Below are 25,290 nucleotides of genomic sequence, written 5' to 3' on the forward strand. Positions count from 1 at the left end.
GTTTCTGCGAGTGCAATTACATCAAGGTTATCTTTAATTGTGTGTTCCTCGAGTTCATTCACTCTGAAATTCCAGCAGTATTGGTATACGTGACTTTAACCCACACCAATTTTTCATGCATTCTCACCTTCCAGCTCCCTCATCATCCATCTTGGGTGGATGACTTCTCTGTGGTGGTGGTAGTATGGTATATGGCAACGGGGGGTGGAGGAGTTTGAAGAGGAGGTGGGAAAGGAGGATTGTGTGTGATATTCTACTACATGGGGGGGGGGGAATTTGGGGAGAGGATAGGGGGGTGCAGGAATAGGGAGGGGGTGTGCTGACCTAATAACGACTACAGGAAAGTCGGGTCTAGCTCTTTATGCCCCACTTACTAGCCTTGTTGTATGAAGGGCTGGAGGGTGGGGTGTAGACTGACTGTATGGGGTTGGAGATACAGTTAGGGGTGTGGGGAGGGGGATGATCTATGCTACTGTTGGGGTTGCCCTTAATGTTGTCGAACTGGAGGATGTGGGCTCCACATCCCTGTTTGTCTTTCTGCAGGTGAAGCTCGCCGTCTTTGTCACGTCCCTCTGGGTAAATACCTCTTTGTATTCCTGAACATTTAAGCCTGCTCTTCTTCCCTTGAATGTTCTCGTGTATTCAAATTTCTCAATGTGTTGTCTAACCTGAAAACATTTTATATTCTGCTGTCTTCTTCTTCTATATATAACAGTCAGCATCTCTGTCCCTTACTTTCTTCTCCGGAAGGACGCTGCTGGGAGAAGCAGACGGGATGAGAAGGAAGAGTTGGAAGGAGAGGAGGGAAAGAAAAGAGAGAGGGAGGGAGGGGGCCGGGAGAGAAAGAGCTCTCAGTAAACATGACCTGAATATCGTGGTCATTATCGTCTCAATGATTACATAATAAACACAAGGGATGAAGAAACTGTGTGCGATGTAGAGTTAGTTCTGTTGCTCGCCACTGGTCGCCGCCCCCTGCCAGTTGGGGAGGGGGGAGGGGGTGCTTTCTGGAGGTGATAACACACGGCGAGTCACCTCCGGAGGGGAGGGGGGGCAGGGGGAGGGTCCTCAGGGTCTGATGTTAAATTCTTTGAAGAGTGGGGGAGGGGGGGGGGGAGGTGCGAGTGTGGAAGAGGACGGTGTCGATACAGATAAAGAAAAGGTTACCCCGTCGGTGAGGTGATGATTGAGGAGAGAGAGTTTCTCCTCACATGATGAGGTGAGGTGATGAGAGAGAGGCGGTATTTTAGTGTAAGATATAGTGCCAGGCACTTACGGGCTATTCATGCCCGTGCCACCTCTTGGGTGGCTTAATCTTCATCCATGTTGCCAGGCATATACCACTTACTGTTACGGGCTCACTATAGCCTGTGCTACATGGCCATTTCGTTCCGAGTAGCTAAATCTAAAACAACAACCAGCCACATAGGGGCTACTCATGCCCGTGCCACCTCTTGGGGTGGCATAATCTTCATCAGTCAGTGTGCCCAGTTGCCTGCCCCCTTGTGGTGGTGTTGGAGGCAAAGTACTGGTAGGAATTTGTCATGGCAAAAACCTTCGTTGCCATACTGGGTGTAGAGTGTGGGGTGTAGGCCAGCCTCGCCTCCCGCCGGGTCCTGCTCACTGCAACTGCTCACTGTAACGACGACACCTCCATTGTTGTTGTTATAGATTCAGCTACTCGGAACAAGTTCCAAGTAGCACGGGCTATGGTGAGCCCGTAACTTACCTGGCACAGGAGCAGGGCAAATAGCACAGGCTATATGAGCCGTAGTGGACTTACCTGGCACAGGAGTGGTGCTGTGTCTATCTGTCGACACCTCCACGTTTATACTAATTATATTGTCGTCGTGCACGTTCACACCTGTCTCAAGGGTGACGTGTGGCACGCCTCCGGGGTACGTACTCACCTAGTTGGGTGAGTACGTACCCCGGAGGCATGTACGTGTAGCCACCAAATTGTGCTTGCGGGGGGGGGGTTGAGCTTTGGCTCTTTGGTCCCGCCTCTCAACTGTCAATCAACTAATGTACAGGTTCCTGAGCCTACTGGGCTCTAGTGTAGCCACTTCGATGTATCACCCCCAAAAATGCCCGTTGTTGTGCGTCCATGACCCCTCCCCCGTTGTAGTTATTACCGTTCCTGTTGCTGTAATAATATTACCATTCATCGTAGAGTGTTGCGTGTAGAAAGAGTGTGTGAATTTGGGGTAGTTACAGCGCGTAGGGTTGCGTGGCGTTACTACGCTTATGTCAGCGGTCTTAACACTGTGAGAACTTGCTGGACCGTCGTAGCACGCTACCTCCCGTCCCTCCCTTACCTTGCTTACCCCGTACGCCAATCATGCGTCGTATCTTGCATCTGTAGCGTGCGTAGCCTGCACTCACCTCTATTGCTACGTTTAATTTCTGTTATGTTCTTGTCTCCAGTGGCGTTTGTTGGTGCCGCTGGAGGCTGCTAGTTTTATGTGGGGCTAGTTCGCCCCCATACTCATCCTGTGAGTGGTAGTCTGTTGTGCACCCCATACTCATCCTGTGAGTGGTAGTTTATTGTGCATCCCATACTCATCCTGTGAGTGGTAGTTTATTGTGCACCCCATACTCATCTTGCGAGCGGTAGCGCAAAAAAAATAGTATGAGATTACAGAAGGCACAAAAGGTCTTAATCAGACCTCAATGGAGATTTTTACATTAACAATTACATGTAACCTTCACACCTTATAATTATAATGTCAGTAGACATTTTTCCCCCCACAATATCTATGTATTTACAATAAATTATTGTACATTGAATGTAGGCCTTTTGATAACACAAACATATATATATATTTTGATATTTTGATATTTTGATATTTTGATAACACATTTTATATTTGGGGTTATTACAGGCTCATAAAGCTGGGTGTTATTATTAGTCTCCGCACTATACTGTGCCTTAGTGTGTCGGTTGTCTACTAGAAGCCAAAATACCTTGAGGTTACCTTGAGGTTACCTTGAGGTGATTCCGGGGCTTAGCGACCCCGCGGCCCGGTCATCGACCAGGCCTCCTGGTTGCTGGACTGGTCAACCAGGCTGCTGGACGCGGCTGCTCGCAGCCTGACGTATGAGGCAGCCTTGCAAGGATTTCAGACATTTTATCATTTGTATTAAGATGGTTTAGCTGTGTCACGCAACGCTTCTTTAGATGTCTCTAAATGGTTCAAACTTTTCAGTCTTAATTAAGATATAATGTTCTGGTGTGTGTGTCTTTGTCTTTGTCCACACACTTTACTTCATGCAGATCCCTGTACATGCCACACTAAAATTATTGAATTATTGAAAACACGAGTGTTTTCAATAATTTCGAGTGCCATCAATATAGGTGCCATTCATTACGAGCCCGACCCACGCCTCCTTGTCGCCAAGTTCCTGTACACATTAAAGTCATCCCCCGAGTCTTGGTCATGTTGCCGTGTCCCGCTACGGGCGTGGAGCGTGACCCAGCACAGAGCCTCGGTCATGTTGCCGTGTCCCGCTACGGGCGTGGAGCGTGACCCAGCACAGAGCCTCCGACAATGTCCAGTTGATCTGTTATTGTTTTAGGTTCAGCTCCTGGGAACAAAAGTTGCAGGTAGCACGGGCTACGGTGAGCCCCTAGTGGACCACTTGATCGCCATCTTCTCGAATTCGTAGTAACAGCGCAACTCTCACTGAGTGGGTAATCTCTCTTGCCCCAACGCTCCCCTTCACCACCGTTGCCTCCACCACTCACAAACACTAACGTACAGGGAAGGAGGGAAAAGTATCTGTTCTCACAAAATTATTGAAAACTTTCGACAAAAGTATGGCACCCAAGTCTAAAATGTGAGGCATCACAGTTGGGACTTACACAAAAGATTCACGGTCCTACTGTGCAGCTTTAAAGACAACGTAACTAAGCTGGGGTTTGACAGCTAAACGGGAAACGATATTGAACTGAAAAAAATGGAGTACATTAAGGAAAACACTTTAGGCCTGTGTTCCAAAGAATGGGTGACAGGGAATACTTGTCACCCATTCTTTTTACTAAAAAAATAAAATTAGAAAGAACTTTTTCAGTGTCAGAGTAGTTAACAAATGGAATGCATTAGGCAGTGATGTGATGGAGACTGACTCCATACACAGTTTCAAATATAGATATGATAGAGCCCAGTAGGCTCAGGAATCTGTACACCAGTTGATTGACAGTTGAGAGGCGGGACCAAAGAGCCAGAGCTGAACTCCCGTAACCACAACTAGGCGAGTACACCAGCTCAGCTTCCAGATGTCCCTACATGTTGTCAGCAAGACGGACACCTCACCTGTCATAACTCACACTTTATTCTAGTTATTTATGTGGGATAAAGTGTGAATTATAACCGTTTTTTCTGGAGGTCTCCGTGTCCAACACTGTTCCCCGCCCTGCCGTGGCCAGACACGGTGACGGGGGGGGGGACACGGGGCTCCTCCTGACTGACCATAATGAGTTGTTGTGATGCACTGTGAGGCACCTGCCCCCACCACCTCCAACTGTACCCACATACCTCTCCTTCCTCCCCCTCCTCTCCTCCCCCTCCTCTCCCCCTCCTCGCCACCTTCCTCCCTCTCCCCGCCTCCCCCCTCCCCAACCTTCAGCTCCAACAATGGCCTTTCTCCCTCGTTTGCCTCCTATTCGCCTAATGTACTTGTAGGAGTAAAGCTTCAGCTCCCTGGTCCCGCCTCTTAACCTACAATAGAACTGGTATACTGTCTCCAAATTCTTTTCGGCTGTTATGAAAAATACACTGGAAGCTGTGTATAGTGGGCAGCTAGCTATAATGTGTATAGTGTATATAGTGTAGTGTTAGGGCGCCTGACAGCTGGGTGGACAGCGCTTCTGATTCGTAGTCCTGAGGTTCCGGGTTTGATTCCCGGTGGAGGCAGAGACAAATAGGTAAAATGCTTCTTTCACCCTGATGCCCCTGTTACCTAGCAGTAAATAGGTACCTGGGAGTTGGACATCTGCTACGGGCTGCTTCCTGGGGGGGGGGGTTGTAACAAAAAGGAGGCGTGGTCGAGGACCGGGCCGCGGGGACGCTAAGCCGCGAAATCATCACAAGGTAACCGCCACCTCCCTTTATAGTACAGTTGGCTTCGTTCTTGACTGGCAGTCTTAACGACATTATCCAGAGCTTGGCTCCCACACTCACCCCCCCCCACCCCCAAGCCTCCCACACTCACCCCCCCCCCCCCACCCCCAAGCCTCCCACATTCCCCCCCCCCCACCCCCAGCCTCCCACACTCACCCCCCCACCCCCCAGCCTCCCACACTCACCCCACCTATACCTGTCTCCCACACACTCTAAACAAGTGCACATTTGAACAGCCTTTAAGAGGATGTTGAGTCATCCCACACGTCTTAAGTCACGTCACACGTCACGCCCTACAATATGCAGCCCCGTCATGGACTCCTTATTTTGTTAACCACAAGAAGAATACTGAATATACCCTGTTACCTAGCAGTAAAATAGGTACCTGGGTGTTAGTCAGCTGTCACGGGCTGCTTCCTGGGGGTGGAGGCCTGGTCGAGGACCGGGCCGCGGGGACACTAAAGTCCCGAAATCCTCTCAAGATAACCTCAAGAAGAATACTGAGAATGTCCATAAGTTACAACAAGTCTGGCGTCCGAAGACGAGAGAATTGGCCGTGGCTGTGAGTACTGGTTAAGGAAACTAAGCTAAGCCTTGATTAACTCAAGAGGAGTACAGAAACATAGGAGACATGACCACAGTATACAAAGTATTGAGAGGAATATAGAAGGTGGACTTTGACAGTCTTCTCCAAATTAAGTACAATAATAGGATTTGGTTAGAATTGCAAACGAGTGTGTAAAATATATATATATATATATATATATATATATATATATATATATATATATATATATATATATATATATATATATATATTCGCATGCAGTGAGGTTGGTACGCAAGTGGAATGCACTGTACTGATGCGCAGAAATCTCCTACAAGGGCGGTCCCAGAATTGAGAGGACCGAGCTATGAGGACAGACTGAGGGAAGTGGAATCCAATATCACCCGAAGGAGACTTGATCGAGACATTCAAAATATTTAGGACCATCCCTGTAATGCGGAATGTTGAGGACTGTTGCAGGAACCTGAAGCTAGACACTGGACATCTTGCAAGAGGGCAAATCCTAAGGCCCGTATTTGCCCACATTTTAAAAGGTAGATGTGACGAGGAAGGAAGGGGTAGGGCAGCAGCCTGGGTCCTGGAGGCTGTGTTAGGTGAGCACTACCAGGTGAGTGGTGGTGCTCCCCGCAGGTAACGCCCCGGCATGGCTTCATTAGCACGAGCAGCGTTACTGCTGGTCCCGTTGTCTGGCCGACCCTCGTTGTTACAGAGGAGCTTCACCCTCACACGGCAGCCTCACACGGCAGCCTCACACACCAGCTTCACACGGCAGCTTCCCTCTAATAACAAGATAATTCCAACAACGATGGTTCTCTATTATCATTAACAGAGAGCATTATCTCTTATAGCCCCCCCCCCCCCTATCACGGTGCCGCTGGGGCAGGAACAGTGTATCAGGGGCAGGGTACCAGGGGCAGGAACAGTGTATCAGGGGCAGGGGCAGGTGGTCTGCGAGAACACCGTGGTCCGCCTGCTGGCTGTGGGCTCCAGTACTGACCTCCATATTCATGACCATCTGTACGTGGGCCGATTTTAGTGTTTCGTCGTTCAAATGAACAAGACGAGTTGATCAAGAACTTGACTCGTTATTCCCCAGGTGTCAGTGCCCCCCCCCCCCATCCGTGTCGCCTTGCATCACGTGGTTGGGGTCTGTGAACCACCACCTGATCTACTTCAGCAGTTAGGGCTCGTATGCTCTGTCCCGTCCCAGTCGCGGCAGGCCTTAACAGCTAGCTGTAGAGGGGCCTCGTAGCCTGGTGGATAGCGCGCAGGACTCGTAATTCTGTGGCGCGGGTTCGATTCCCGCACGAGGCAGAAACAAATGGGCAAAGTTTCTTTCACCCTGAATGCCCCTGTTACCTAGCAGTAAATAGGTACCTGGGAGTTAGTCAGCTGTCACGGGCTGCTTCCTGGGGCCTGGTCGAGGACCGGGCCGCGGTGACACTAAAGCCCCGAAATCATCTCAAGATAGCTGCTCCCTGGGTATGTTAGTCAGTGTGTGGTGTGCCCGTAGTGCCCTGGCTGCTGGGTCACCTCCACCTGCTCCAAGAAATTCCCCCCAGCGCCCCTCTCCTGCTCCCGCCCGCCCGCCCGGCCTCACTCGCTCCACCACACCTAGACTGATGGAACACGCCTCGTCCCTACCCTCTAGTTTCACCCTGGGCACGCTGCCCTGCTTCCTACTCCTCCGACGTCTGCTGGTCTGGTCACTCCCCCCTCCTCCGACGTCTGCTGGTCTGATCACTCCTCCTCCGACGTCTGCTGGTCTGGTCACTCCTCCTCCGACGTCTGCTGGTCTGGTCACTCCTCCTCCGACGTCTGCTGGTCTGGTCACTCCTCCTCCGACGTCTGCTGGTCTGGTCACTCCTCCTCCGACGTCTGCTGTCTGCTGCACCTCGCCTCCTCTGGCTCTGTCGTCGACAATGACGAACCTAATTGTAATTTACCTTCATATAAATCTTTTGCTTTCAGTCCTTGTGTTAGATTAATTTCTTAAAGTGTTATTATTTTGTTCATATAGTGAGAGCTTTTGTGCCGTGACAATTGTTATTTAAAGTGAGTAATGCATTATCTGTGGACTATATTTTGAATTGGCTGCTTAGATTTTTTTTACAATAAACTGCCAGCATTTACCACTCTGAGCCGTTGTGACAGCACTCACCACCTTATTTAAATACTGGAGGATTTTCTTACATTTAATTAAAATGAATAAAGACAACATAAGCATATCGTAGGTATCCACAGGAAAATTAGACGAAAATTCCGAACGCTTATGTTTCAACACATTTTCAAGGAATACAGGAAACACGCAAAGCGCTCGGAATTTTCCTTTTTATTTTTCTTGTGTGGATACTTATACATAACTGAATCACGGGGTTTTGTGTGATTATTCTTGCAGCAGCATAATTCTCTACATTAATAGCCAAGTAGAAGGAAAATGTATTATCATTGTCTCTGAATTAATTAAACCTCTCCACATTTCTGGACGTTACTTGACAACGAGCACACAAGAGGTCCAGTTACTCTTCTCCGACGATCTCGCCAGTAAATCTCACTCAGATCTTCTGATCAAGGCAATAAAGTGTCGCTGGACAACCTGTCATCCACGCGTCTGTACCCATGCCTCCTTCTCAAAGTTGTATTCAGTAATAATTTAATATATGCACATGCATCAAGGCTGGGAATCCAGTTCCAACACTCAACCTTAATGGTGGGTTACCTCTCCTTTGTCTACTAGCTCTCATTGCAGATAGGAAGGACTTTCCGCTTAGTCTAACTTGCCCATAGATGAAGGTAGTTGGGGGGAGAGAGAGAGAGAGAGAGAGAGAGAGAGAGAGAGAGAGAGAGAGAGAGAGAGAGAGAGAGAGAGAGAGAGAGAGAGAGAGAGAGAGAGAGAGAGAGAGAGAGGAAGAAGGAAGGAAGGAAGGAAGGAAGGAAGGAAGGAAGGAAGGAAGGAAGGACTGTGACGTGCACCTTGACTTTAACAAAGATTTTGATACAGTGCCACATTAGAGACTAATTAGAGAGATAGCGCCCGAATACAGTGATCCTCTATCTTAAGTTGGATAAGGGCATGGATATACGAAAGGAAACATAGCGTTAGTATAAATGGCATTAAGTCAGAGTAGGAAACCGTTGTAAGTGGAGTGCCTCAGGGCCCTGTCTTATAACCTCTGTTATTTACTATATATATATAAACTATTTAGATTCAGAATTGAGTAGCAGTATTTGCAAATTTGCAAATGATTTCACAACCGAAAAATTCAATCCTCACCTTTAACAAGTAAATGATTCTTCCTAGTAGATTCCACAGGCTGAAAATTGTTTGATATTTATTATCTGTGAATATATAGACCCGTTGTCTTTTGCCTCCTGATTGGCTGACATTTTCATGTCCTTACACTCCCATAGACGGCAGCCCATCTGTTTACCTCCTTTTAAAAAGTTTGGGAACTTTTAGAGCATTTAGTCGTATTCTTGCTTCAACGTCTCCCCGCCAGACACGAAGGTTCACCTAAGCCCTCTTTGGGCCGCGATGGACGCCATCTTGCCCGACTCATACCCCTGAAATTCAATACTTTTAACTTTCTCTTGTTACTACCTATCTTGACTGCTTCTACCCCATCCTCCACTATATCCACTGATAGTATGGTAATTACGGGTCGTTATTTTGTTTGTTGAAAGTCCTCCTTCACACTCAGACTTCGGCATTTTCGTTATTGCCTGTTCTAGGAAACAGCTGCTGGCCCACTTGTGCATCCGCCGCCATGCACCCAGCACACTGCTCGGCTTTTTTTTTTTTTTGCAAGTTATTTTCATAGCTGTGTTTTTTATTCTGTGCGTGTGGCAGCATCCCCAGAGGGGAGGACTTGTAGCGATAACAGGAGTAACTGCAGCAGCAAGTAGTTTAGACATGACGCCACAAGTTTAAGCAGTAGTAATTACTTACTTGAATGAATTCCATATAGCACAAAAAAAATCATTAACAATCCGGGGACGGAGCAGCACTGCTGATGCTGCCTCAGCACCAGGCGTCAGCAGCAGTAGCAGCAGCAGCAGCAGCAGCAGCAGCAGCAGCAGCAGCAGCTGGGCTGGAACACAAACACCACAAGCGCGTTAAACACCAACAAGAGAAACAGGCAGAGGAGAGGCGGGAGCGGAAATAACTGGGTTAGAGTTAGCGAGTATCAAGATGAGCAGAGGGCGGGAGTGACCTTATCAAGCATGTTGTGTATTCTCGGGGTGTGTTGGTCTGCCCTCTCCTTCCCTCCCGCCAGGTGAGCAGCGTCATGCGCCTTCCCAAAACCCCGCCTGCCTCTCCACCACCCTCGCCCACACTGCCTGACTCTCTCCCCCCCCCCCTCCACAGGACGCCGAGGTATGCAGGCTACAACACCTCAGTGGGGTCGGGAAGGCAATCTGTTTAAATGAGGTTCTTGTGGTACCCCAGGGACGTATCCCAGGGACGTAACACAGGGACGTACCCCAGGGACGTACCCCAGGGACGTACCCCAGGGATGTACCCCAGGGACGTACCCCAGGGATGTACCCCAGGGACGGACCCCAGGGACGGACCCCAGGGACGGGTAACATTCACCTTCCACTAAGATTAGATAATAAAATACACCCCAAAAGTAGCTTAGACTTTTTCTACCGTCTCTGTAGTTGTAATCTTAATGATGTCCGTCCATGGAACCCCGCCCTGCACACAAGGGGTCTGATAGCTGAGTGGACAGCGCTCCAGACTCGTAATCCTAGGGTCCGGGTTCGATCCTCGGTGATGGCAGAAACAAACTGGGCAGTTTCTTTCCCCCTATTGCCCCCAGTTACCTAGCAGTAAATAGGCAGCTGCTGCGGGCTGCTTCCTGGGTGTGTGTGTGTATTCACCTAGTTGTGCTTGCGGGGGTTGAGCTCTTCTCTTTTGGCCCGCCTCTCAACTGCCAATCAACACTACATTATTAAAACAGTTAACACTGTACAGCATCACTGAGAGTACTCAGGGTATGGGTAACGATGTGTATCAGTGCTATACGGACGGTTCTGTAGAAGAAGGTGGACGATGTACCGGATGTGCATGTAACATATTTGAACAATCTTCTCTCGTACATACAGCAATGAAGCGCGTCAATGACTGGGCAAGTACAACTCAGACCGAACTTGCAGGCATATACCTTGCCACTGAATTTTTAAAAGACAAAGGCAGTGGACTTATATACTGTGACTCGCAGAGTGCACTCCTGGCATTGAACGTACCAAGTAGTGACACCCAGAAAATAGTCAATGATATACGAATGAATGTTTTAGCTGCTAAAGAAAACAGATTTCAAATTAAATTCCTATGGATACCATCACATGTTGGCATCTCAAGGCATGACACTGTTGATATGCTTGCAAAGACAGCCTGTAGAAAAACCAGTGGTAGAAATTGATATGGGTGTTTCATTAGCAGTGACAAAGAGAATACTTAAACAAATATCTAATGAAGATCTCACCGATCTAACAAATTCACAAAGACCTGAAGTTGTAGCATTAAATATTAAGATAAATATATTGTGAGGAGACATTCACATATGGGACTAATAGAGCAAGAACCCGGCAATGTGATGTTATAGTGGCCAGAATATGCCTGGAATATAGACGTATCTGGCAGCTTTCTCAAAACCCAAATGTCGAGTACACAATGTGTCAACTTTGTGAAAGAGAAAACATGCACTCTCTTGAACATTATATTGTAGAATGTCCCATACTGACTGACTTTCGCCCTCCTGGGCTGAGGTATGCTGAACTGTGTAATTACTATATGAGTACTGGAACACTTGATGATATATTGGACTTGTACCCAAGATTAACCATGTAATGTATCAATTATAAAATGTATGTATGTGATGTAACTATATAACCTGAGCTTATAAAAAGTGTCTTAATCACCTTCAGTGGTTAAGTGTCTTACCATTGAGCCACGGGGACTGCCTCCCGAGCCTCTTACAAGAGGATCGGGAACGAATTATATTTTTATATGATTTATATTTTCCGGTTGTCCCATGTCCCATGAAGTACTTGTGGTCTCTCTTATGAAGCAAGCACTAAAATTTGTTTGTTTTTTTCCATCTTCCTTTGATTTTGTTTTTTCAATGCATTTCACGTCGATTGATAATTCGGTGTGGCGCGAGCAAATGTTGATTCTGGAAGTGTGAGCCAGATGAAAAACAGTTTGGGTGGAGTGGTGTAAACATTCCACCCAAAGTGACGCTGCCCTTCACCACAATTTTAATGTAGAAAAAAAATCGCTTTGGTGGGTACTATAGTTTTTTTATATTTTGTCTTCACTCCCTTGTTCCTCTCCCTCTCCTGGCTGTCTGTCTGTCTCGCACGGTGTGTGACAGTATGTGTGTGTGTGTGTGTGTGTGTGTGTGTGTGTGTGTGTGTGTGTGTGTGTGTGTGTGTAAACAACAACTATTGACCTTTCTCCAGGTCAAAGTCCCAGATACCTATTTGTTGCTAGGTGAACATAGGTATGAGGTGAAAGGAAACGTTGCCGAATTGTTTCCTCCTTGCCCCCCCCCCCCCTACTCTCACTCGCTCCCCTACTGGCTGTGCTGTGCTTACTCTCAGTACTGTCTTACTCTCCTCCACACTATACTGCCTGACTTTTTTGTCTCGTGCCCTTCAGACATTCTCCCCGACAGGTCGACCGACGGGCGCGTAGCTTTCTCCCGTCCTCCTCGCCCGCTGTAGCCTCCTCCCGTCCCTTCTGTATCTCCCCCCCCCCCTCATCATTTACCACCCCCCCCCATCATCATTTACCACCCCCCCCCTCCTTTCACTGCTCCCGCCCCTGCAGGACGAGGTAGAGGAGGGTGAAGGCAAGTGGAGGAGCCGTCGTGCACAGGGACGGTCAGGGCCATGAAGGTCACCCAGGGGTCATGACACACGCCTGCTCATGACCACTCGCCCTACCTGTGCATGAGACCAAGATGGTGCGGGGGGGGGGGTGCGAAGGTGGGCTTGTTTGGGGAGGATAGAAAAGGACAAGGTGTTCCCAGAACCTCCGGCTGGCAACCCAAGGGGTTCCGGGAACCTGAACCTCACAGCTGAAGCCTCCCGAGAGTTGCAGCACTCGGAAGTGAGGAAGGAGGAGGGGGGCGGGGGAAGAGGATGGTGGTATGAGGTTCAGGAAAATGCGGGATGAGGATGGTGTGAGAGTGTGGATAGTTTGGGGGGCCTGTCCACCTTGGATTAGTAGTGGGTTGACTGGATGAATGATTTTGGGGTGTGGTGTTGATTGTCCAGTGAGTGGGCAGGCTTGGGTGGCCAGTGGTGGTGGATGTGGTGCCCCAGCCGTTGTTCAGTGGAATGGGCCGGTGACATTGGCTTTGTGAGGTGGTAGCTAGCAACATCAGGCTTTGTGAGGTGGTAGCTAGCAACATCAGGCTTTGTGAGGTGGTAGCTAGTAACATCAGGCTTTGTGAGGTGGTAGCTAGCAACATCAGGCTTTGTGAGGTGGTAGCTAGCAACATCAGGCTTTGTGAGGTGGTAGCTAGCAACATCAGGCTTTGTGAGGTGGTAGCTAGCAACATCAGGCTTTGTGAGGTGGTAGCTAGTAACATCAGGCTTTGTGAGGTGGTAGCTAGCAACATCAGGCTTTGTGAGGTGGTAGCTAGCAACATCAGGCTTTGTGAGGTGGTAGCTAGCAAGCCGGTAGGAAGCCGGAGAGGAGATACAGTCAATTGATACATTGAAACTAATACAGTTTGAGGAAGTAACAAATAGCTAAACACGATTCAAGAGACGAGGGGGTGTCCAGGGTCCAGTTAGTCATGTTATGGTGGCCAGCAGCCAGGGGGCGGGACCAGGAGGGACGACAACATCCCGGTGAGTGTTGGGTCTGGTCACCCACCCTCCGCCAGGCACAAGCATACATAATGTCCATCAACATTATTACTCACAATCACAATTTTTCTCAAAACTCATTACTCATGATCGACTCGCATCAGAATATTGCCTCGACTGAGGGATTAATATTGCCTTAGTGAATAATCCCAACACTCGGACATTAATATTTGTCAACGCTGAATATCGCAATTGTCTGAAGTCCTCATTCTTACTGCGCTCGTTACGTAGTCTCTAATTGCCGCCTCGACTCTCCAGTTCTTTCTACATGGTAGGTGTTAACGAGGCGTTGTTAACGGGCAGCCTCGTTTCACAGAGCGCTGAGGAGAGAGGGGGGGAGGGGGGAAGGTTGACCTCTAATTAAGGGTGTAAAAGGGCACAAGCTATACAGGCAGAACATTAGAACAATGCGATCTGAAGAATTCCGTTGGGGGTCATGGTAAGGTGTTTGTGTGTATTATATATCCGGCCGCTGCCAGTCATGTGTGTGTGTGTGTGTGGGGTTACCCTTCACGTGCAGCAGTCAGGTGTGTGTCCTGGGATGGTACTGGGCAACTTCTTCTATAGTTCTTCACCCCCTTTACTCCACCCCTTGTATGACGTTCAGGTCCAGTAGGAACCTAAGTGCAGTAGCCAATACCGAGCACATGCCGGAGAGTGGAAGACCAGGGCACTTAATTCAGCATGTGAACCTGTGTACTATGACAGGTGTACGCACGTGTAACGATAGGTGCATTCCGGTACAACGACAGGTGTGTGTGGGCTGAGGATAGGGCGAGGCGCAGCTGGGTGTGAATACCAGTTATGGGAGAGGAATGGTCGGAGATACACACTGATGGGGGGAGGGGGGGGGGGAGTGTCTTGGGTGGGAGCATGCACAGGGTGACCTTGACTCCCCCCCCCCTACCCTCTCCCCCAACCCCACCACCCTAGTATGGTTCTTCAGGCCATCATCTTTATCAGTTCCCCCCCATCTCCCCCCCTACATGCGTCTTACTGTCTACACCTCACCATTTACTTATTATTACTAAGCTTCTTTTAAAATTTTGTTACGGGCTCACCATAGCCCGTGCTACTTGGAACTTTTTGTTCCAAGTAGCGATTCAACAACAACAACAACAAGCACTTACTTACCTCTCCCTTGCATGTCTCTACTTCCATATTCTCAAGTTCTAAACTTATTCTTTTACCTGTATCATTCCTTTTCGTTTAATGTTTCACACACATTTCCTTTTCATTTTCCATGAATCTGTTTCCCATTTTCAACCTCTGAATATTATCCCTTATCCTTTACCTCACTGACGTGTAGTTGTTTCTCGCATTTTTGTATCGCTGGTATATTTGAGGGTTTGACCTCTTCCTATATTGATTCTATTTTCTCCTCTATTCCCTCCTCAAACAAAAACACATTGTTCCTTATAGCCCCCTTCCATCTCACGAATTTTACCTCGTACCTGTCTCCCCCTCCCACACCACCTTTTACCTTCCCTGGCACGTCCCACTTCCTGTCCCACCTATAACTTCATCTCCCACCTGCAACCTATTAATAGAAATACAATCAGATATTCAGCAAATGCCATGTTTGCAAATATAATAACAGTCCTCGGAAATCTGAACCAAGAAACATTGAGATCTGTACACACGGCCTGTGGGAGCCGTATTGTTCAGTATGAAGCGCTTCGCCACTCCGGACATTCGCTGCCCGGCCTGAGTGGACGTAGGGTCAGGGGGTTGTGGTACCATCGCCCAGGTTACTCCCGCAGCATACAGCAGCCAGGGGAACTTGTGGGCAGTGCCACACAAGGTAACTGGTTGTGCCACATTTACTGGCACTTAGGGCGACAGCTGGACGTCTCTAGACATTCCCGGGAGGACCAGTGTTCGATCTTCCCCCACACCGCAAACCCATATTGCGTGCTGCAAGTCACGGCTCTCTTGCACACTGTGACGATGCCATATCTCTCTCTCACTACAAACACATTCCACAAGATTTGTCTTCTCCACTTCTCCTCACTCTTCTCAATTCATCATTGTAAACAGGTTTAGTGGGGGTAGTTGTGCAGCCCTTGTTGGTTGCGGTAAAATCTGGGGTTACAGACCTGGGCAGCTATACCACAGTGTCAGACCCATGTTATGGACACATCTGTGCCAACATAGCTAGGGAATTCGAAACACACACCTGGCACAAAAAAAAGAAACAGCGCACATCTATACATACACTCACTACCCGTAGATGAAAATGACGTCCACTGCCAAGTTCCAGAGACAATGAAGTATTATCTCGACAGTGTCAAACCTGGCAGCGACAGTGTCAGACCTAGCAGCGACAGTGTCAGACCTAGCAGCGACAGTGTCAGACCTAGCAGCGACAGTGTCAGACCTAGCAGCGACAGTGTCAGACCTAGCAGCGACAGTGTCAGACCTAGCAGCGACAGTGTCAAACCTGGCAGCGACAGTGTCAGTTTGAAACAAGGACTTGACACCCTCATAGTGAGCCTCAACACCCAGCACATATTCGGGGCAGGATTGCACACTTTACATGTACACTAAAAAGCAGTCAACACAGAATATGTGTAGCCCACCAAGATATTAGATCAATATTTAAACAATTCACACATTTTAAATTATCGTGGCTACCAACCATACAATACTTAAACCTTGCAACAACAACAACAAGAGCAGAAGCGACCAACGGAGGCCACCGACACAGCCTCCCAGACAAATGCTCACCTCAAGTCTAACGTCTAAAAGCAACAAATAAATCATGTCTAATCATCAACAGTGACGCGCCACCCAGCACCACAACCTGTCATCAGCTGGTGGAAACCTTCATGACAACTGCTCCTGTCATAAAGAAAAATGACTGGCCTCTGACCGGCTGAGGTAACCCTGCGGGCCTCAGCCGGTCACCAGGGTGGACACTGCACCACTCTCTCCAGGAAAGCTTATTTTTTAAATTAGTTTTGAGCAGGAGGGAATGAAGTCAATCTAAAAATATTTACCTGGCGAGAATTTTAGTCTCACTAAGAGTTAGATCATCTAACATAATCATCCCCCACACACTCGTGTATAGTATGATGTTATACATCCCCCACACACTCGTGTATAGTATGATGCATTCAAGACCAACCCGTTGACATCTTTATCAAACTAGACGTCACAGACTGAGATCAGAGCATGTAGAGGAGCACCAACGCTTACATGGTTGGAGCTGTTACATCTGTCCGCATCTGCTGTCTGCATCCGTTGTCCGCTTCTGCTGAAATATATGTCAGAATTTCCCAAATACATTCCGCCCACCAACTTCCGCAAAATAAAGCTACCTTAGCCTCCACACATACACGCAAACACAAACGAGGCAGAGAGACATTAGAAAGAACGTTTTTAGTGTCAGGGTAGTTAACAAATGGAATGCATTAGAAAGTGATGTGGTGGAGGCTGACTCCATACACAGTTTCAAATGCTGACATGATACACGATACGAACGACGAGTCCAAAGAGCCGAAGCTCTACCCACACTGACACAAGTAGGCGAGTACTCACACCCGTGTTAGTATGCTAATTTCCCTTTCTTTACACCTGTTGTAAGAGTACCTCGTATAATCCAGAGATAAAAATGTTGTTAAAACCGTTGTTAAAATGAAAGTTTTTAGAAAGTTTAAATATTTCCGACATGACTAGCACCTGGCGTAAGAGGGACGATATAGATAAACTGAAACTACGTCACTAAAAAGGCTCAGTGGAGTTATTGTTGTAAGAAATTCTTAATTAAATTACGACCTGTTACGGACTCGCTGCCAGTAACTCAGCGCCTCTTCACAGATCTTACCCACAGTCAGGGTGAAGTTATCATGACCTGAGCAGTAATAGACAACTAGACGGGGAAAGGCGGGTTAAACAACACTAGACAAAGCCATCACCAAATGTACTTAACTTCTATGTACAGGAAATTATTTACAAGAAATATATACCAATATCGATACACCACAGATAACACCGTACCTCTGCGATCACGGCGAGTCCTCCTAGCACTATACTCACGGCGAGTCCTCCTAGCACTATACTCATGGCGAATCCTCCTAGCACTATACTCACGGCGAGTCCTCCTAGCACTATACTCACGGCGAGTCCTCCTAGGACTATACTCACGGCGAGTCCTCCTAGCACTATACTCACGGCGAGTCCTCCTAGCACTATACTCACGGCGAGTCCTCCTAGCACTATACTCACGGCGAGTCCTCCTAGCACTATACTCATGGCGAATCCTCCTAGCACTATACTCACGGCGAGTCCTCCTAGCACTATACTCACGGCGAGTCCTCCTAGCACTATACTCACAACGAGTCCTCCTAGCACTACACTCACGTCTCCTCCCCAGTGTGCATGTCTTCTGAGGTACTCACGTCGGTGAGTCCACTTTTCCAACAATTCACTTGTCAGTCCTCCACACTATTATCAGAGTGTCTAAAGGCTAACTCCAGCAACTCGCTGGCTGGCTTCCTGTCAAGGCTTAACCGCTAGCAAGCCTTAACCTAGAGGACAGACGGACGTCAACTCCATCTACGAACACAACTGGGCCACCCCGGGATACGTCGTCCCAACACCAATAGCTCGCTGGCTACCACAGACACTCCACAGTCTTCAACGACCAGGGCCTTCTTGTTCCGACCGAAACAACCCTTGCGTTCAGGAGTACTGCCCTTGCTGGCTACTCCTGGTGTACCCAGCAAGGGCTACACCAGGAGTAGCCTTCTGCACTCCAACGTCCCCCTCACATCACCTATTGAGGAAAGACAATCATAACAGTACAAAAGAAAGTACATCTGCCTGTGTACGGCTGTGAGACCACAGCCTTCCACTGGGGAAACAGAAAATGGGGTCAGGTGTTAACATTGTCACACGACCACTATTGTCTTTACTCAAATAAAAATATAATTAATTTAATTCCCCAATGTCCTTCGATACTAGGACATCAATAAGGCTAGCCGAATAGACACCTCGGTGCATCTTTTGTAGAGAACGGTGTAGAGAACGAAATAGTGGGTTTAATATATATTTTTTTATCTGCACAGCAGTTTGTGTCTCCAATAAATATATAATCTAATTCTATTTTTGCGTAGTGGAAGTGGGGGGTAGGGTAGGCGAGGAAAATATAGTGTTAACTAATCACTCCACTGTCTTTGCCCTGCACTCTGGCCCTCGACTACGCCAGCAACTGCTGGTGCTCCTCCATGCCCGTGACGCGGCGGCTGGGGTCCTCCGCCCGCCTTCACAACCCCCGGGGGCGGGATGACCAACAGGCGGGCAGCGAGCTCACAACTGGCTGCTTGCCAGCTCTGGCGTGCCATACTGTGGCGCTGGTGTTCACTTTGGGGCCCTCGGTCCTGGTGGTCGGAGTGAGTTTAGGTCCCTCGGCCCTGGTAGTGCGGTGAGCTTAGGTCCGTCGACCCTCTTAGTTGAGGGTGAGTTTATTTCACTCTGCCAGTAACAATTACCTGGTAATATAATTATATAAGTCTCCTATCCAGAAGAAGCTCTATAACTTACCTTAAATTACTCAACATTTTGGAACCAAGGAGCCAGATAAGGTCAGCTCCAGGCCAGCAGTCAGGTGTGTGTAGCAGCGAGCTGCACATGTGTGGTGAACGCTACAACAGTCTTGTTTGGCTTTTCAGTTTCTTTTGAAGTCAAGAGTTGTATCGAGTGTGCGGTGTGTGGACATCTACGTCCTGATGATCCAGTCGGCGCTACAGCCGTAGCTACGGGTCTCGGTGTCGGAGAACTCTTAACAACACTCCGTAGGAAATTACCCGAAATGTTCGTTATTATTTATTGAGGAAGTGTTTTAAATATCAGGATATGTCAGAACGCCTTCACCCTGTCTTGTTGGTGTCAGTTCCCGCCAGGACCCGACGGTGGCGCCCTCACACCGTCAGGGTGGGGGGGGGGGAAGACTCGCACTATTCTTTATATTCACCTGTATTGTGTACTTGTATTTATACATGTACTTATATTTATGTGTAATTATGTACACTACGCCTGCTGTCATACAAGATACCTGGCGTCATACACTTGGTGTCATTCACTATACTTGGCGTCATACATGATGACTCACGAAGACGGAAGGTATTAATGCACTTGTTTCGTTGCAGATGTTGTGAAGGAGAAGTATGCGAGTGGCGAGCATGCGCGATGGGGGCATGTTGAGGGCGGAGGGCTCCCTGGAGGCCCCTCCAGGCCACCACACCCTGGCCTCCCACACTCCCTACGCCGCCTCCTCCTCCTCCTCCTCCTCCAGTGCAGGAGGCGGGAGGGTCAAGGTGGTGAGACTCGTCCGGAGGAACGGCGAATCCTACGGCTTCAGCCTGCGAGGCGGCCGGGAGCACGGCACCGGCTTCTTCATCTCCCACGTCGAAGCCGGCTCCGAGGCCTTCCTGCAGGGACTTCGGGTAAGTCCTAAGCCGTTCCCGCAGCAGTGGGTAACCCTGGAGTGGATTCATCAATGTTTTATTATTACGTATTAGAATTTTGGTGTCTGATTAGGCCTAGGGAGATTTTAGAAGTGATTGGGCAGCGTCGTCGACGGCCCCCAGCACACGGACCCGGAGGCATTGCCAAGTGACTCTACCTTTTTTGTTTGATAAAAATGTTTCGTCACAACACGAGGTCGTTTGAGCGTCGTGACGTGTCATAGGTCGTGTTAGGGGAAAAATAGTTTCGCTGTCACCATTTTAACATTAAGAACATTGATTCACTTTCAGCTACCGTTAGCGCTGTTGGTTGACCGTTAATGCTGTTGATTAGACCGTTAATGCTGATTAATGATGTTGATTTACCGTTAATGCTATCTAATACTGTTGATTTGCCGTTAATACTATCTAATACTGTTGATTTACCGTTAATGCTATCTAATACTCTGGCTCTTTGCGGTCCGCCTCTGTTATTGTGGCCGTGTCAGACTCCATTCGGATTATTCAGTGCAGTTTAGGCTTCGAATTATAGAATAAATTTAAATTATCGTTAAAATATGAGAAGAATAACCGATAGATTATCTATTTAAGGTTTTAACGTGGTAATGTACAAATAGGATGGTTAAAATATAAACACAAGATCATACCTGGGAGTTTTTGTGTACTCCCCAAGCCCGGCCTGGGTCGAGGCTCGACTTGTGACTGCTTGATCCAACAGACTGTTGCTTGGAGAGGCCCGAAAGCACATAATCCACTGCAATCAAGTTGGTTCGGCACTTGTTGCAAGACACTGGCTGATCTTTGCTTGAAGAAGTCTACTTTAGTTTCCTGTAATATATCCTATACTTGCTGGAAGGATATTGAACAACGTGGACCTCTGATGTTCATACCTCTGATGTTCATACAGTGTTCTCTGATAGTGCCTATTTCACCTCTTCTTTTCACTGGCTCTATTGTGCAGCTCCTGCCATACAGTTCGCTCTAATATGTTGTTATTTTACTGGACAAATTTGGAACCTGGTCCTCCAGTAGTTCCCATCTATATATTATGTGATATCTCTCTCATTTCCTTTCCAGAGAGTACATTTTGTTAGCTTTAAGATGGTCCCGGTAATTTAGGTGCTTTATCGCGTCTCTGTGTGCCGTATATGTTCTCGGTATTCCCTCTACTTCAGAAATTTCTCCTGCTCTGAAAGGGAAAGTGAGTATGAAGTATACTCAAGTGGGGACAGTACAACCATTGTGATGGGATGTACTTGATCTGAAGGCTCTCAAAATCCATTCTATCATTTTTCTGGGTGACGATGGTTAAGTCATCAGACATAACTTTTCCTACATCCCTTACATGTTGTTTTCCTACTATGAGGTCTGGTTGTGTCGTGTACTATATATTTCGTTTAATTTCGTAATGTTTTCTATATATCAGAGTATCTGGAATGTATCGTTTTTAGACATCATGTTATTTTCCGTTAGACATCATGTTATTTTTGTTAGACATCATGTTATTTTTGTTAGACATCATGTTATTTTTGTTAGACATCATGTTATTTTTGTTAGACATCATGTTATTTTTGTTAGACATCATGTTATTTTTGTTAGACATCATGTTATTTTTGTTAGACATCATTTTATTTTCCGTGTCCCAATCGAAAACTTTATTAATATCAGCGTGTAGTTTTGCAATGTCTTCTACAGAAGTAATTTTCATGCTGATTTTTGTGTCGTCAGCAAAGGATGACACGAAGCTGTGACTAGTGTTTTTGTCTATATCTGATATGAGAATAAGAAAAAGCAGTGATGCAAGGACTGTGCTCTTGAGGTATAAAACTATTCACTGTGCTTGTTTTTTTGTTTGTTTCACTGTTACTCTTTTCATTCTGTTTGACAGGAAATTAAATACCCATCGCCCTATTTTACCTGTTATTCCTATTGATCTCGGCTTATGGGCTCTCACTCCATAATCGCGGTTATTAAATGCCTTTACAAAGTCCGTGTATACCGCATCCTCATTTTGTATTCATCTAATGCTTCAGTGATGTTGTCACAGTGATCGAGTAACTGTGAATGGCACTGTGAATCATCCCGTCTTGGGATGATGTTTTCACGTCTCGGCGTGACGCAGTCATGTTTACCTGGGTTGTGAAGGTCAGTTTTTCTATAAAACTGGAGATCTAACTCCTGATCACTCTTTCAAAAAACTTTGGTTGTGTGTGATGTTAGTGCGACTGGTGTAGATTTTTTGTCAATTCTTTGCTCCCTCCCTTGTGCAAGGGAGCTATATCTGGTGAGTTAAGTGCTTCTGGTATACACTGTATCTCTCGTTGCCAAGTTTTTCTCCACGCTACACTGAGCACTCGTGCTACTGGCACTTTACATGTTCTTTATGAATATGGTGTAATACACATATCTTGGTTGTATGTGTGTATGCACACCAAGAGTTTACTTAGTGTGGCTACAGTATATTAGGTGGCTGGTCAGTAAACTGGTCTAGTGCTGCAAATACACTGCAGAGGTAGACAAGCCTGAGGTCAGCACAAGATCTATTCGCCATTTTCTCTGTATGGGGTCAAGTGATGGGTAGGTTTGGGATACAGTGAGGGGGTGGTGCTGCGTGAAGACATGTAGCGACCTGTACCAACCTGTACCAGCGTGGAGTACCAAGAGTACCTCAGTGGCGGGTCTCCCGAGGTCAGCCAGGTGAGGTGGGGGCAAGGAGGGGGCAAGGTGGGTGGGTGGGTAGGTGGGTGAGTGGGTGGGTGGGGTGACCTACTCATTGTCGTACAGATGGCTCAGGAGTCAGGCCTCTTAAGTCTGACCATTCCTGCTCCCTTAGTCCACTCGACGCGGTAAACTCGTCTTAGCGAATCCTGTTCTTCTGCGTCTGTGTGAATCTTTGTCATGGGGTATACATGTATACATTACGACCGTTGTATACCGTTGGCCGTGAACATTTTTGTATATAAACCTTTGCATGTTCCCCTCCCCCCCCTTCACACGCTCTCACCCCCCCCCCCTCTTCCCTGCCTCTATTCCCTTTTATTGCGCGTGCGTCACCGGTAGACCTTGAAGCCAGTCTTGCCCTGCAAGAGTCTGGCCAGATGTACAAGAAGGGAGCAACGCGGTATGCCGGTATTGGTTACCTTTCCAATTGTACCTTTGCCGGTACAGATATGGATCACAAGGGCCAGACGAGCACTTTTTACACAGCGGTTACTGGGGAGGGGGTGGGGGGTAAGGAGCAGTCTTTGCCTGTGCCTTGCCTTTGCCTTGCGAGCGTTGTTTCCGAGCGCTCGCGGAAGGTATGCGTCTGCGGTAAGGGTTTAAGGACGCCCAAGTCATAAGGATCACACGAGTATCGTGTACGGCCTTGTACGTATTGTGGTTCGAAGTTAGTATAATGACGGCGTATATATACCGTTCAGCTCATACCTGCTTGTGAACCCGGGTGTGGAGTCTGCTTCCACTAGTTTCATACAACGATCATTGTCGCATTGGCTCACTTTTGTTCATAGTTTCCAGCTCGGGCTCACAGGAGGAGAACAAGACTTTTTTTGTTTTGTTTTGGTCACACTGGTGATATTTTGGTTCTGGTATGTCCCATTATCCACGGGGACGGTCCTTCTCCCATGTAACACTGTATCTTCTTGTTCAGGCTCCTCCCACGTCAGTGTGTCCTCGTTCAGGCTCCTCCCACGTCAGTGTCCTCGTTCAGACACCTCCCACGTCAGTGTGCCCTCGTTCAGACTCCTCCCACGTCAGTGTTATTCGCAGTTCCAACAAGTCCTCTAATTTCTGTGGTGTTGAGCTCCCGTGTTTGTCCTCGTGGATAATATCTCCGGGATGACTAACTTGATGGGCATAACAAGACAAGGGCTCCACGCTGGTGCTGCGTACTCCAGAACTGGGCTTAATAGGCAAGGATTCCATGCGGGTACTGTTTACTCCAGAACTGGGCTTACACATGTCTTGTTCAGTGTGCTCAATCCTTGTTTAGGTTCCTGACGGATGTTACAAAGTGTGTGAGTAGTGCACATGGCGCACGCGTGTCCGGTCTGGTGGGAGTTGGGAAGTAATTGTCACATCTCCCCTTCGTCATTTCTGGCCCCTAGAGCGGTATCCCAGCCATGTGCTAGGTTTCCACTGGCCTGCTGTATCCGGTAGTTATCTTCATGACCTTGCAGTTGCTGCTATTGAACTTTAGCAGCCACTGGTAGAACAATTCTTGCAGCTGGTCCAAGCGTGTCCACGTTGCTTGCAGTTTTATGCAGTCATCCCCCTATTGTCCTCTTCGCCAGTTTTCTACTATAGTCATTAACACTAGGAAGCATCTCTCGATAAATTGCTGATTGATATCATACATAACTATCTCTGATACCCCGTTATCGAGCAGGTGCTCTTGGACCCCGCCTTTCCTGCTGCCGGTCGTCTAACGTAATGACTCCCGACCTGAGCTTCTGTAATATCTACTTTCTTTTAGAATTGTCGATTAAGTTGGCTTCAACTGCCGCCACGTTTAAATAAATCATTCCGTGTTCTTACTTGAAGGCTAAATGGGGACTTCTCTAGTCTTTACCTGGGAGCCTCGTAGTGCAGTGGGCCAAGTCATCGGCTCACTGTCGCGGATCGTGGGTTCTGTCAGTTTCCTTTCACGTAATGCCTATTTTCACCTAGCAGTAAATAGGCACCTAAGAAAATTGACAGCGGTTGTCGGCTGCATTCCTGGGAATGGTCGGTAGTTGTCCCCCACAACCCGCTACCTAGTAAGGTAGGAGGTTGTAAGGTACGTAAGGTTGGCAGACTTACCCTACTACCAAACACACTGGTAGTAGGGTAAGTGTTACTATGTGGTATGGGAAGGGTAAGCTGTAAGCCTGTTAGCAGTACTCGTAAGTCGCCTGCTCCAGTACCCACCTGTGTAAAATAAAGGAGGAAGTCGTGAAGGTTATCTTGAGATTTAGATTTGAGGGTTTAGATTATACTTTATTTAGATTATTTAGATTTAGATTATTTAGATTTAGATTTATTTAGATTATTTAGATTATACGTGAAGGGTTTAGATTATACTCATATCCTTCCAGAGTGTCGTAATGCCTGCACTAACCCCCGCAGGGGCTTACACCGCAGCCACCACTCTTAACACACTAACATGCATATAACAATTCATGCATTAGGTTGTATCGGTGCCAGTGGAACACCTGGCGGGGGTCATGTTGTGGTGCAGGCGGTGGCACTCCCTGCC

At 47.7% G+C, this 25,290-nt stretch overlaps 1 protein-coding gene across 9 annotated transcripts in view; it reads left to right on the forward strand.

Moving 5' to 3' along the window:
* Nucleotides 1–25,290, forward strand: part of LOC123762560 (whirlin) — a 261,198-nt gene that overhangs the window by 193,990 nt on the left and 41,918 nt on the right. For 8 of the 9 annotated variants that reach the window (XM_069332492.1, XM_045749087.2, XM_045749086.2 and 5 more), the window contains one exon: nt 19,734–20,030. In XM_069332492.1, the coding sequence (XP_069188593.1) occupies nt 19,752–20,030 (279 nt within the window). In that variant the 5' untranslated portion in view covers nt 19,734–19,751. Of the gene's footprint in view, nt 1–18,928; nt 19,044–19,733; nt 20,031–25,290 lie in introns of those variants that run through there. The other variant, XM_045749088.2, reaches the window with a different exon arrangement.

The sequence above is a fragment of the Procambarus clarkii genome, chromosome 27 (genome assembly GCF_040958095.1).
Source record: "Procambarus clarkii isolate CNS0578487 chromosome 27, FALCON_Pclarkii_2.0, whole genome shotgun sequence".
In the NCBI taxonomy this organism is placed as follows: domain Eukaryota; kingdom Metazoa; phylum Arthropoda; class Malacostraca; order Decapoda; family Cambaridae; genus Procambarus; species Procambarus clarkii.